Raw genomic sequence first — 14193 nt, 5'->3', positions numbered from 1 at the left:
ATATGTGGGTGTCTTCACTAATAATAGAGTGCCATATGTACCTAATGATAAACACTGGTTTACTAAAAACAATTTAAATAGCCAGCCACAATCACCATTCAAGGCACATGCATTTATCTTTTATATTGAGATATTGAAGGGAGGCAAATTCAAGATCTTCACCTTACAAATAGAGTATAACACCAATATACTATAGTGCTAATGACATCATTCATGTGGGCATTGTGTTAATGCTTATGAATTGATTCACCCTTTAAAACTGCCATTTAGTTAGTCTCATTTTACCACATGAAACTTGTTTTGTCTTTGTTTTTTTATTTTTTTGAACAAACAATAGTATTTATATTAAGGGTGAGAGGGTGAGCTTAAACCTCATAATGAGCTAGCAATAATGTGGTTCAAATTCGCTCTTGGCGAGAATCGAATATAAGATTTATCATTTACAAGTGAAGAGGAATACTACTATAATGTAATACTAAGTGGCCACTTTGTCTCTTGCAACTGTCATTTTTTGTCTCATTTAGTCTCATGGCACCCCATTTTCGTCAATTCTGTCAAATATAGGTTAAAACAAAAGGAGTTAGAACATTTTATTTTTTATGCAAACAAAGATAAGCCCTATTTTTGACGATGTAGCACTTAGGTGAGAATTTTGGTTGACCACGCAATATTTACCAAGATGCAAGTGAATTGTGGTGAGAAAAGTTAGGGAGATAGATTAGGGTTTAAGCGAATCCAGTCCTTGAGTTCAAGTCGACTGATACCCATTAATTCAAGGCCTATGTGGGGGAGTGGACAAAAAAAATAGGTGAACTGAGATGAAATAAGATGGCAGATTAAAGTGGAAAAATGAGACAAAACAAATTTTAAGGAGTAAAATGAGACTAAACGATAATGTCAGAGAGCAAATCAATTAATAATTCTTGTTTTAATATGGAAAAGAATTTGAACTAGCACCTAATGATATTTTTCTTCACTTATAAGTGAGAGGTTTTTGGTACGATTCTCGTCAAAGCCGAATTTAAATTACATTATTGTTAGCTTGTTATGAAGCTAAACTCATCATAAATAATATCATTTGTTAAAAAAAAAAATTAAATGAAGAGGGCATTCGGTGGGGTTGGTACAAAGAAACACGCGACACGGGCGAGAAGAAGAGTAGAAGCAGTCCAAACAAAATTATACAAAAAAAAAAAATCAAATTAAAAAAAAGGAGAAAATAAATCGCCGGCATGTTTGTTTTGTTCAACGCGGCTTGTTAAGCGTATGTCTCACGGATCGCCGGCTTTTATAGTGTTTGGAAGAAAGGCAAACGACTGTATTGACTGGAAGGAGAGAGAAGAGAGGGGAGAGAGAATTTTGAGAACAAAAGAATCGTCTTTCAAGGAATCACAACAATCCAACACATCCATCTTCTTCCCATTCAAAATCCCATTTTCCATCTCTCTGTCTCTCTGTCTCTCTCTTTCTTCTGTGCGAGGAGAGAGTGTGGAGGCCTTCCTTCCTTCCTTCCTGCTGCGTGCCCTAGATCTTGTGAGAGTCAACGAAAAATCACCATTCCAGATCTTCTATTCTCGATTTGAAGCTCCTTTCAGCTCATTGCAACAGGTATCTCTTTCGTCTTCTCCGAGTGTGAGACACTGAGACTTTGAGTTTTCATTTGGGTCGTTGTGATTTTGCTTATTTTCTCGGCAACCAAACGGGAAACAAGAAAATGGCGGAAAATTCTGGGATTGTGTGCCGCTGGGTTGACTAATAGGGGAATGGAGATTGCGTCTTGGAGTTGGGGTTTTAATTTTCGGGAGTAGATTGGAGTCTGTGGGTAGGTTTGACTTTTATTTAGTTGGATTTTTATACCTAAAATCCTTCATACATATATTCAGGCGTTTGACTCTTTCTTCCGATCAGTCCATTTATGGTTGCATATAGAACCTTGTAATTACGAATTAATCCTTTTATACATTCAGATTGCAGAAACTTCCACAGCAATCGGACAGTGCAATGGTGGATAGGGAGAATAGTCAGGAATGAAATCTTTATGTGATCGAGTTGTGATGCATTTATTCTAGATGAAGACGAATCAGTGGCGTCTAGGCATGGGTGACATGCAGATCTTGCCCGGGCCTCGCCATCGCCCGCCTTTGAAGAGGCCGGTGTGGATTATTGTCTTGGTCTCTTTGGTCAGCATCTTTGTGATTTGTGCTTTCCTCTATCCGCCTCAAAGCAGCGCTGCTTGTTACATATTTTCTTCTAGAGGTTGTAAGGCTATTTCGGACTGGCTTCCACCTGCTCCTGCAAGGGATTTTACCGACGATGAGATCGCATCCCGTGTTGTAATTAGAGAGATTTTAAGCCAACCTCCTATTCAATCCAGGAATCCAAAAATTGCATTCATGTTCCTTACTCCAAGTGCATTGCCTTTTGAGAAGCTCTGGGATAAGTTTCTCCATGTAAGGCTTCATCTCCTAGTGATTTATTGGCCCAAGAAAGAAATCTTCTGTGTTTTTTGTTTCTGTTTTTGGTTTCTTTGGGACTTTTGTCCTGCTACGCTTCTCCTGTTTGGTTGGTTTAGGCATATTCAGATGCTATCTGATCTTTGTCAGATAGTGCTTTCTAATAAGAAAGTATGAGAGTAGAAAATGATTAACCCTATAATCGTTTGCAAGGATAGTCGTTGGACCGTCCACATACAACACTCTTTCAGGCCTGAATTATATTATGGTTACCGGTTAACAGTGAACCTTCTTTAACTGTTACTTTTGGTGTTTTAAGTTCGTTTTAATTTAATCTGAATAAATTCCATGTCATGCCCCCTTGGTGCTCTTTTCAAGAGATTGTTTTCATGTTAATGACTCTGATTTATAGTTGGTTGGTATACAACAGCACGTGTGTATGTTAAATTCGGTCTTTCCCGTAATAATATGTGATTGTTAATGTTCAACCTTTTATAGAACATTATTTCTGATCATGTTCACTCAATATTTCAGTGTTGATAGAGCCTGTTCAAGTAGTTATCGATTCGTATGCCTAGCTTGAGCATTTCTGTTTTTTGTTGGCAGGGTCATGAAGGAAGGTTCTCTGTGTATGTCCATGCTTCTAAAGAAAAGGCAATTCATTTGAGCCGTTACTTTTCTAATCGAGAGATTCGCAGTGACCCGGTAAACCTGCTTGGATTACATGGCTTTACAAATTTATATTTCATATTTAATCCATATAAATCTCAAGGAAGCTCAGCATAATCTTTAATACTAACTCAAATAGCAGAGACTTACTGATTTTTTCTTCAATTTTAAACTAACGGACAGATTGAATCTTTCACTATTTGTCATGCAAAGGTTTATACTTGCGTTGATGAGGTTACAATGATAGGTAGAAGAATATAAGGATTACACATATCACATATCCTTCACATGTATTTTCTTAAACCACATCTGCCTTAAGATTAAAACTTTTACAGGCAATAGATAGTAATTTTAGTAGAATTTTTTTCCTAGCATACGGGATCATTACTATTTCTAATATTTCTACTTTTTGTTGTTATGCTCAATCATTCTATCAGATTAATGAGATTGATTGTTGATTCATGTTTCCAGGTGATTTGGGGAAAAATTTCAATGGTAGATGCAGAGAGAAGATTATTGGCAAATGCTCTTCAAGATCCTGATAACCAGCATTTTGTCTTACTTTCTGAAAGGTGATTAAATTTTAGGTACCTTTAGTCATCCTATTTGTCTAGTTCTGGTTATTTCTGCTGCTATCAATATCTCATTTATTCTTTATGTTGTGCAGTTGTGTACCATTGTACACGTTTGACTATATCTATGACTATCTGATGAATACAAATATAAGCTATGTTGACTGGTAAGTAAAATCTTGTTTTACGAGCTACTGTTCTAGTTTAAATGTGTTGGTAGCTCAATGTGTGACTGGATTTCAATTTGATGAATAATTATGGTTATGAATGCTGCCCAAGTACGTTTTAATTTTTGAGTCTTGCTCTCCTAAGTTCCTCATTTTGAGGACCTGTGAGGACCAAATTCATATTAACCACAAGATTATATTAGTTTAGATCCAAAGGCTTAAAATATTTGATAACTTAATAAACCAAAACAAGAAAATGAGTTTTCTAATGGTTCATGGAGTTTAAGTTGGTTTTATTAAGTTATCAAATATTTTAAGCCTTTGGATCTAAACTAATATAATCTTTTGGCTAATATGCATTTTGTCCTCAAAGGTCCTCAAAATGAGGACCTTAGGAGAGCAGCACTATTAATTTTTTAATCCTCTGAAATTACGAAAGAGCAAACTTATTCGTAATTGATAAATTTATTTTTATTACCTGTATACTTGTGTATTCTTTTCAGCTTTGAGGATCCTGGTCCTCATGGAAACGGGAGGTATTCTGAACACATGTTACCTGAAATTGAGAAGAAAGACTTTAGAAAGGGAGCACAGGTAATTTTGATCGTGTTGAGACTATCGATGTAGTTTTATAATCTGTGGAAATTGATATTTGCTTACTGTAGTTATCCGTCTCTTGATGGGCATGATTATTAGTTTTATGAATGCATTACTAGTCGGCAATATCAACAAACGTAAACAGTAGAGATGTATGACCACTTAATATTCTGAATTATATGCAGTGGTTCTCTATGAAGCGTCAGCATGCTGTGATAGTAATGGCTGATAGTCTCTACTACTCGAAATTCCGGGACTACTGTAAGGCAAGTTTTCCTTCTCAGCATTTTTATATCTACCTTCTTTATTTCTTAAATTTTCTTATAGTAGATATTTCTGCCTATAATTTGTTATCATATACCTATAGGCTATAGCATATCTGCATATATGATACTTTCATCCTTATTTTCTCCTATTATGGATGTAATAGATTTGGGTTTGCTCTTTATTTGGTTGTTTCTGATAATCTGAGCTCTAGCAATGCTGAGATTTTTTGTCTTCATGTAAAACATCTGCTTGATTTCAACATTTGGATTTCTTTCCTCTTCTCATGCTTGGCCCACTATACAGCTGAGATGCAAGTATATAAGGGCCTGTTTGGTATTGAACTTGTCAATTTTTTAACGCAAAAACAATTTATGAGTTTCAAGCCAAGAATCCTTGTTTGGTAGAATTGTTTTCAGAAATGGAACTCAAAACCAACCGGAAAATAGACTATATATTAAAAACACAAAAAGTCAGCTTTGAGAGTTTTCAAACTCAACACATACTCCGCTCTCTCTCTCTCTCTGCATCCTATCTCGCTTCACTCTCTATCTTATCTCTTTCTCTCTCTCTCTTGTCAGTTCTCTTCTCTCTTTCTCCTCTTTCCGGATCTCTTCAATCCTCTCTCTCTCTCTCTCTCTCTCTCTCTCTCTCTCTCTCTCTACTTTAAAGCCAGATCCTGTCTTCTCTCTCTCTCCTCTATCCCTCTCCTCTCTCTTTTACCTCTGTCTGCTCTCCAATGAGTTGATGCTTCCTCTCTCTTATAAAAATTGCTCTTAAGAAATGTCTTAAGAAATATTTTTAGAAAGGATGAATTTTTTGAGCAGGATTCCTAACGGGCCCAAATAGGTTTATGTAATCTTTAAAAGTATGATACTCTATGTTCACTGGTTCAATTTCTTGATATGGGATTTCGTGGTTATTACAGCCAGGTTTTGACGGGCGCAATTGCATTGCTGATGAACATTACTTGCCAACCTTTTTCAATGTGAGGCCTCTTAAGAATTCTCTTAGTGTTTCCTTGTATTTGCATCTCTGCCTGAATGAAGTTTTCTTTATACATGTTTCCAGGTAATTGATCCTGGTGGCATTGCAAACTGGTCTGTGACACATGTTGATTGGTCTGAAAGAAAGTGGCATCCAAAGTTATACAAGTCTCAGGATATTACATATGAGCTTCTGAAGAATATTACGGTAGAATTCTGCTATAAGCTTTATATATATATGCATGTGTATTATTTACAGATGACAGCACCATCATGTATGTATGTTTATCTAGTTTAGATATGTGTGGCATATGTATATTGACACTGACTGCCGATTTCATAGTAGTTGATCCCATACTCATGTTATGACTGTTAATTATTGGTCCTCATCTAACGAAAAAGAACTAAGAAAAAGGAATGGTTTAAGGCGACGCTTGTGTTTTGCTTTCACGTTTCAGTTATAGTTGCTTTCTTTGTACCACCGGTTTCCAACATAGATAGTGTTAGAAAAGCCACCGCTTTGAATGTAAATAGTTAAAATTTTCTGATAGTGACTTTGGTTGTCTTGCTCTGCAGTCAGTTGATGTGAGCGTGCATGTAACCAGTGATGCGAAGGTACGCATCTAAAATATCCCCAAGACGTTCTTATTGAATTCGATAGCTTGTTAACAATTTAATTCACCTTTTCTGATTTGTTTTTCAGAAAGTAGTACAGAGATGGCCTTGCTTATGGAATGGTATACAACGACCGTGTTACTTATTTGCAAGGAAGTTCCATCCAGAGACTCTCAATGACTTGTTGCACCTTTTTGCCAATTATACAACAATTTGAGCCGGATATTCTTTACTCCATATTCTTTGGTTGGATCGCTTTCGACCGTTCCACTCCATGTTATTTCCAGTATAGCTGACGAAGTTGTAAATTGCCACATTATAGAGGCTTGATTGTTCACCACCTCCCGACCATGATTCTTGAGTGCAAGGGCAACTGGCAGAGCAGTTACGGTGGCCGGAGTCAGGCAGGAGGGTAACAGGGTAGTGTTACTTGGGGATGATACGAGGATATGTTGTCATCTCTATGAACCCTTCATTTTGTGCTATCGGTGTTACATTTCAAGAACTTAATTTTTTTGGGCTACTCTCAAATGGCAAAATATACAACACACAACAGCGCCATGAAATTCATGCTTTAAAAGTTATGGCTGGTAGGGGTGGGTTTGGTTTAAATCGGTTCGGTTTTTTGCCAAAATCGAAACCAAACCGAAATTTCAGTTCGGTTAAATTTCTTTTCTGTTTTTTTAGGTTCGGTTTTTTTTCGGTTCGGTTTTTTCTGGTTCGGTTTCGGTTCGGTTTTGGTTTTTTTGTTTTTATTTTTCTTCAAAAAATTAAAAACATTGAAATTTTAAATTTTAACATATCCAACACAATCATAACATAAACATTCTAACTAAAATCAAAGATAATGAAAATAAACATTTAAAGTTGAACTAAAATCATCAATCAAGTCTTCCAAAGTTCAAACTAACAACCTCACAACACAAAATTCACACAAAAATCGTACAAATGACTTAGAAAAGTTAAATTGTATGATGTTGTTCAAAGATCAGTGTTGTTTGCTTGTAACTGCATGTTGACAACTTGATTAGTAAAGGTAATGCGTGGGTGGATTTATTTAGTGTGTGTTGGATTCTTTTCCATCACAAATTACTCAAGTAATCTACCTGAAACAAATGTTTATGGATTATGTTACATGTTATATGAGAGTAGATTTGGAAAAGAAAACTGGCGCAGAAGTAGATAGTGCTATGGAGATGGATGTAGGTACTTCGGGAAGAGGTTTGGTTCCGGAACCTTATATGAGGGAGAAATAATAGGTTAGGGTTTAGAGTTTTTATAGGCATTTTTTTAATATTTTGAGCTTAAAGTTTGGCAATACATTGGGTTTAGCACAGTTTAACTTACAAATTGGGTTTAGAAAATAATACCCAAAACAAATAATTAAATAAAAAAATTAATTTAATTAATTCGGTTTGGTTCTGTTTCTAGATCACTAAAACCGAACCGAACCAAAAGAATTCGGTTCGGTTTGGTTTTCGGTTTTTGGTTTTTTGAACCCACCCCTAATGACCTCTCTTCGGGCAACTGGCAAAATTCAGAGAAAATAAAACTAGAAATGACATGGACATAATTTCTCCCTGGTATAACTCTGTTTTTGCAAAACATGCAATCTGCTTGGAGAGTGATCTCATTCTTTTGTTTGCAAATTATGTATGCTTATCATAAAAACATAAGAGAAATAGTTCAATTTCTTAGTCTTAACTAAGATATTGTTTGGTAAATCAAATGTAACAAATAAATCAACGATAAACTGTCTATTTATTTGATACATTTGGATAACTAAATAATCATCGATTTGAATGATTTTTGTAAAGATTATCTTCAAATGAAGATCAAGAATTTACCAAACAAAAAAATAAAGAAAAAAAACGGTTTTGATTATAAATTTCGACGATGAAGATACATTTTCTATAAGTGGAAGAATCAGCTCACCTTGTGGTCACGCTTTTATGATGGTTGGATGTGGTATTGGCCTTTGAGCAATGAGTTATGCGGTACTATCTTTCAACGATTACTATATTGATCTCACTCCTCTATGATGAAATTAAGTGGTCTCACTCTTAGCGATGACCAACGTGGGCATTAGTGTAGGTTTGTTGTGTGGTTTAACTCTTCGACGATGACCAATGTAGGTGCATATCGTTTTTGTGATAGATCTTTATTGGAGGTATTTGTATGTTTGTGGATGTGATAGTTGTTAACGCTAAAAAAGGTAAGGTTAACAAACTAGATTAAATAACCCTTGGTAGGCTTGGGATATGGACTGAAATTAAATGGACTTGAGATATAAGTGGTTCATCCTTCAAAACTGGGCTACTTTCAATATGATGTTCATAATATATTGATCTGAAGGCTAAATAGCACTCAGCTAATACATTCACTCTTTTCTGTCATTTTTTGTTCGGCCCCCATATTAGAGGTTAGGTGAGACTAATAAAAGGACAGCTCTGCTCTCGTTCCTGTTAGACGACCCATCCATGCATTGCGTTTCTAGCGATCGTCCTGGCTGGGGAAATGGTCCGGGTTTCTGGCGTGTCATTTCCGCTAGAAGCTGGAGTAAATTCTGTGATAAGGTTCACCATCCCCTGCACCTTGTTGGCGTGCCTTACTTGGAATCGAATTTCAAACTCTCATCCTCAATTGCCCATTTAATCAACCTCCTCAAGATGTCAGCCTTATTCGGCACTTGATGCAACGAAGATCTGGTGAGTACTGCGATCGAATGAGCCTGGAAATAGGGTCTGGCAATAGGCAAAGTCTGAGCGACTCTGCTAGTATGACCATGCTTGTTCCGCAAGACACGAGATCTAACTTGGGCATGAACACAATTAGATTCCTCATAAATCTTAGAGTTCTTACGATCTAAGAATCAACATGTGCCGCAAGTAATCACAATTCCTAAGAAGGTGCAATATCTACTTCTAGATATCCTCTAGGATTCTCTTGGCTTAGGACTAGGATTCTATCCTAAAAAGGTTTGTTCCCGGTTGGTATAAATAAACCCATCTAGGGCTTGTCTCTGATACCGCAATCTCTATACTCTAACTCTTTTGCCCACTGCTTGAGTCTAAAACTGCTTACTAACTTGACGTTCGGAGAGCCTTTGGCTAGCTCACCTCCCATTCCCCCTCCCCCTCCCCCAGTTTTAGGCTTACTCATGGTTGTTCTTTGATTTTCTAGTTACTCGGAATTGTGCTTCCACCATCCCCAGTAGTCCTTTCATTGAAAGGTGAACTCCTATTCCTCTCGACCAAATCACTATACCCTTATGGAAACATATCCTAGACAATTCCCTAACAATAACCTTGTACACTTTAACCAAAAATGTCTCAAATAAATTTGGGTATGGTTAAGAAGTTGGGGGATGCCAAAATATGGCATTGGGTCGAAACAAACCACAGCCCAGCATGTGTGGGTTGGATATATGAGGCTCGACTTTGCAGCAAGCTGCAGGCCTTGGGCCATGAAGTCATGCGGAGGGGGAGAGGGGTTGCACAGCAGGGCAAATCTGGCTGTAGGCGGTGGGCCGTGAGTTGGGACAGAGCTTGGTAGCGCAATGATGATGGCTTTGGGTTTGAGGCACGGGAAGCCCAGCCAAAGGCTGGCTTCTGATGTGGGCCAAGGCAGGGTGACCCTAGTAGCACAAGAGGTTGATGTAGGTGGGCCGTGGGCGAATGACTAGCCCAGCAAGCATTAGGCTTGCTGGTGGGTCGGAGGCTAGAAACAAGCCCAACAAAAGGCTACAAGCCTTGCTAGAGGTGGGTTAGGGCTGCAGGCCCAACTAAAACCTAATCTAGCAAGCCCAAAGGGCTCCTACCTTAGGTCAAACGATGTCATCCAGGCTGTGGCTCAGTGTGGCTTGGTGCTAGTGGCAGCCCCTTCCCCAAAAAATAAAATTTTCTTTTCGAATTTCCTATGGTTTGAAAAACCCTAATTGCTTCTAATTTCTTTCGATTCTTTGACTCACAAATTTCACATAGCACAATTATAATTGTGTAATGCATGAACATATATATATAGACAAATATTTGAACACATACAATATAGAGGGGTTCATGCAACATGGGGAATGTTTTCATGCTTTATGGTCGTTGCAAATATCTTAATTTAGTTTAAAAGAACCTGATTGGTAGAAAATAACTAAGCCTTTGAATTTGTAGAAGAACCTCCTCCACGAACCATCTATTCCTTAGCTTCTGGCAAGAGTGTGTTGATAACGTGTTGTAGGCCTAATTTGCTAAATAATTTAAAGGACAACAAGAGCGGGTGCGGCAGTAGTAGAGAGAAAGAGGGAGATGTGTAATTGTGAGATTGTGTTGTGCCACTCCATTGTGCCTTTATTTATAGTAGTAGGGAAGGTAAATTTCTTACCCAGTAGGATTATAACTCTAATAAGATAATATGTAGCCTAAGAGATATGGTAGAATCCCATAAGGATATCGTAGATATGATATTATATGCAATTCATGGCAATATCAATTCACATAATTCAACAATAATGAATATAATGCATTAGGGTGAAGTGTCGATTTAGTCCCTGAACTATCACCTAAGTGAAAATTTGGTCCCTAAATTATTTTTTTCGGTAAAATAAGTCCCTAAATTCATTAAAAATTGCTAATTTCATCCCTACTATTATATTCAAAGCTATTTTATCCAATTTTAGTCAACTTAAGTCACTTGCCACACTTTAGATGATACCGTTCTTTTCTTGCCTATAAGCCTTTAACATTTTATATAGGTTGCGAATGTAACATCTAATTTACCCTTCAAGTTAACTTCATACACTATTTCTTTATGAAGGAAAATTACCGATCTACCGTTCAATGAAAAATTGAATATAGGAGCTTCGAATATAATATTAGGGATGCAATTGGATGATTTTTATAATTCAAAAACTGATTTTTCAAAAAAAAAAATTTAGGGACTTAATTTCACTCAGGTGATAATCAGAGAGTAAATTGGCAGTTCACCTCTTTTTTTATTAATGCAAGGAGAATAATTTACCTATAACAAGAAGAAATGTAGTTTGATGCATAGTATAGAAAATATTATGTTATACTCATATTATACAACAACAAAATGTGCCTAATATATGTAACATTACATGTAAAATAATTTACCTACAAGTTAGAGAAATGTTCATTTGATTGAAAATATATAATACGTGTTATAAACTTCTTATTTAAGTGTGATTGTGCAAATCTTAGATTAGATTTGATTCTAGTTATTCTTTCCTATATGGACTTGTATTCCTTGGAGGAGAAGGATTTCTTCTCTCTCTTATTACTAATAATACACATTCCTTTACACAACCCTACAAACACATCTCTCTCTATTCTTTCTCTGTGCTGCCGGCCCCCTTCCCTTGTCAGTTACATATGAGCCACAACACGTTATCAGCACGCTCATACCACTGCGCTTAGGAATATGACGTGGAAGTTTTTTGCATCAAACTCGTTCACCAATATCATCACGCAATCAGGTGGACCTACACTATAAATGTAATTAATTGAAAGTGTGCCCAAATTGATCGTACCGAATCAAACGGACCTAAACATCATAACATAAGTAATTGAATTCACAACCTAATTGACCATACCATATCAATTGGACCTAAACTACAAAACGTACCTAAATAACCGTACCAAATTGATCGGACCTAAATGACCGTACAAAAAAAGGATGGCACTTCACAGCCGACAAAGACTTTAGGCCATATCTTCATTCCCTTCCCAACTAAGATGCACAATACACTATTTTTCAATGAGCTTTCATCGCTTTGCTTCACATCCTATTCTACTTGCAAATTTGCAATGTTTCAATCTCATTTTTCTTTACGCTTTTCTCATATGCATTCATTTTTGTTTTTATAGATTTGGATTCAATAATTTAAAAATGAGTCCATATATAAATGAAAAGAACAATTTTGTATGCAGAGAAAATGACCGTAATGAAACTATATAGTGTACCTAAGTGACCATACCGAATGGAGATGACCTAATTGACCGTACCAAATGGAGATTACCTAATTGATCATACTGAATGGATAGAACCTAATTGATCGTACCTAATGGAGAGGACCTAATTAACCGTACCCAATGGATATAACCTAATTAACTGTACCTATATGAAAAGAGAGCCAACATTTACAAAAACCTCCACAAAGGCCTTTCAACAAACACATGGTGTGCATTACAAATATAAATTCTTGCTAAAACAAAGAAACTTTTCTGACCAATACATACAAACCATACCAACAAGCTATACAAGTATCAACTGTGTGTTGGTTATGAGAGCTAAACACATTCTCCACACCATATAGCTTGTGATTAAGACAAACCGTACCAACTGCTGTATTGATTAAGACAAAAGAAAAATATAAACAGTAGCTTAGAAGTGATTAGTGGGTTTCGACGAAGGCAGTTAATCGAGGAAGCCAAACAATCGTAGCTTCAAACACATTTTCGTGGAGCATGGGTCTAGATGGTAACAATACTGTTTGTAAGAGTAGACAACCTGTATGAAAATTTGAAAATTTTCATTGATTACAGGTGCAATTCAAGCCCGCTTTAACGTCGCTCTCTCTCTCTCTCTCTAATCGATTGTTACATTTCTGAAACAACAAAGTTGAGGTTACATTTCAAACAATTAAGATGGCAAGCATGTAAATAGCGGTAAAATGTTTGGTATTATTATAAGTAACATGTCATCGTGCATTGAAATAAATGATATTTTTTAGATACTAAAAACCTCTCACGTTATATTCTAAAAATCATCTTTGATAAGTCCTTATCTCTAAAACCCCTTTTAATTTTTTACTTTGGTGTCTGCTATAGCATTTAGTCATGCCCATTCCACCACTCTTCCTTCATCTTTGCTCACACACGTTTTTTCCTCCTTATTCCTAACATAAAAAGGTAAAAACTAAAACGTAAAAAAGAAATGGTTATCAACTAGATCCATGACTTTAGAAAGCGCCTTCTGAAATTGCCTTTAATTGTTTCTTTGTTTTTTGTGTAGGCATCATATATACTTGTTGACTCTAAAAATGATTTAGCCTACATGGTGTGTAGGTCGAATAGCTAATGAGCTAACTACGCCCAAGGTTGAATGCATGACATGCCAACTCGACAACCAAGCTTGATCGGTGAGTGAATGAGTGTGGTGGTAGTGGTGTCAAACGTGTTGTTGACTTCTGTATCTTGCGACTACGGCTGAGGAAGAAATTCGTCTCGGCCTCTGGATTATAGAATCTAAAGACAAGGCTGCTAGATACTTCGAAGTTCATGAATCGTTAACACCGAGCTCGGCTACTTCAATTATAGTTGTGAAAATATAAGTGCCCCAAATAGGTACCAGACTATATGAACACAAATACTTAAAGTGTATTGATTGTAAATGTGGTTCGGTCGTCAAATTGCGAAACTCCGAAATGTACTTGTGAATATCCAATCATAAAATAGATTCGGCTTTCAATGTGTCAAACGATGTAACTTGGTAACACCTCACTTTGTTAAGAAAGCTAATGAGGTGACCTCTTCCAACAAAGACTTAGAGATTCCTTATTGATCGAGACTTGGATAAATAACCAGTCGGTTTCGAAGCAGTGTTGTTAATCCTACCTGAAGGTGCTCCTCAGTCGCCTATTTTACGGCTCTAGTGCTGTTAAACCTAACTAAAGATGTGTTTGACGAAATTAGAAAGGTTAGTGTTTTCTCAAAGATAAGAGGGTTTTGCGTTGAGGGAGAGCGCATTGCAAATTTGTGTGCTGATTTGAAGAGGCTTTGAACATTGCACATCCTCTTCTATTCATAGTTGCAGCTTTTACCTAGTGTTGAGGCAGAGTCGATTTCTATACACTTTT

At 36.6% G+C, this 14193-nt stretch overlaps 1 protein-coding gene across 3 annotated transcripts; it reads left to right on the top strand.

The window, feature by feature from the left end:
• The first annotated feature begins 1169 nt into the window (after positions 1-1169).
• Positions 1170-6846, top strand: LOC103418072 (glycosyltransferase BC10-like). Of its 3 annotated transcripts, none has more exons than XM_008356221.4 (11): positions 1170-1608; positions 1968-2450; positions 3060-3158; positions 3594-3694; positions 3790-3861; positions 4365-4455; positions 4644-4724; positions 5651-5710; positions 5794-5916; positions 6285-6323; positions 6412-6846. In XM_008356221.4, exons 2-11 carry the CDS (start codon positions 2070-2072, stop codon positions 6538-6540), a joined length of 1176 nt encoding a protein of 391 aa, XP_008354443.1. In that variant the 5' UTR covers positions 1170-1608; positions 1968-2069; the 3' UTR covers positions 6541-6846. The 3 variants fall into 3 exon arrangements, with proteins under 3 accessions (XP_008354443.1, XP_017182997.1, XP_008354445.1); XM_008356223.4 differs by having other exon boundaries at positions 1300-1822; XM_017327508.3 differs by lacking the exon at positions 1968-2450 and having other exon boundaries at positions 1233-1608.
• Positions 6847-14193: the final 7347 nt, after the last annotated feature.

This window comes from Malus domestica, chromosome 16 (genome assembly GCF_042453785.1).
Source record: "Malus domestica chromosome 16, GDT2T_hap1".
Lineage (NCBI taxonomy): Eukaryota > Viridiplantae > Streptophyta > Magnoliopsida > Rosales > Rosaceae > Malus > Malus domestica.
The sequence above is the reverse complement of the archived record's forward strand: the minus strand, read 5'-3'. Positions and strand labels throughout refer to the sequence as shown.

What these genes read in the sequence shown, in the direction of transcription:
- LOC103418072 (XM_008356221.4), top strand. Translation starts at nt 2,070, where the DNA reads ATGAAGACGAATCAGTGGCGTCTAGGCATGGGTGACATGCAGATCTTG. An exon ending in TCTGGGATAAGTTTCTCCAT is followed by an intron (nt 2,451 to 3,059) that starts GTAAGGCTTCAT and finishes TTTTGTTGGCAG; the next exon opens with GGTCATGAAGGAAGGTTCTC. An exon ending in AATATAAGCTATGTTGACTG is followed by an intron (nt 3,862 to 4,364) that starts GTAAGTAAAATC and finishes TATTCTTTTCAG; the next exon opens with CTTTGAGGATCCTGGTCCTC.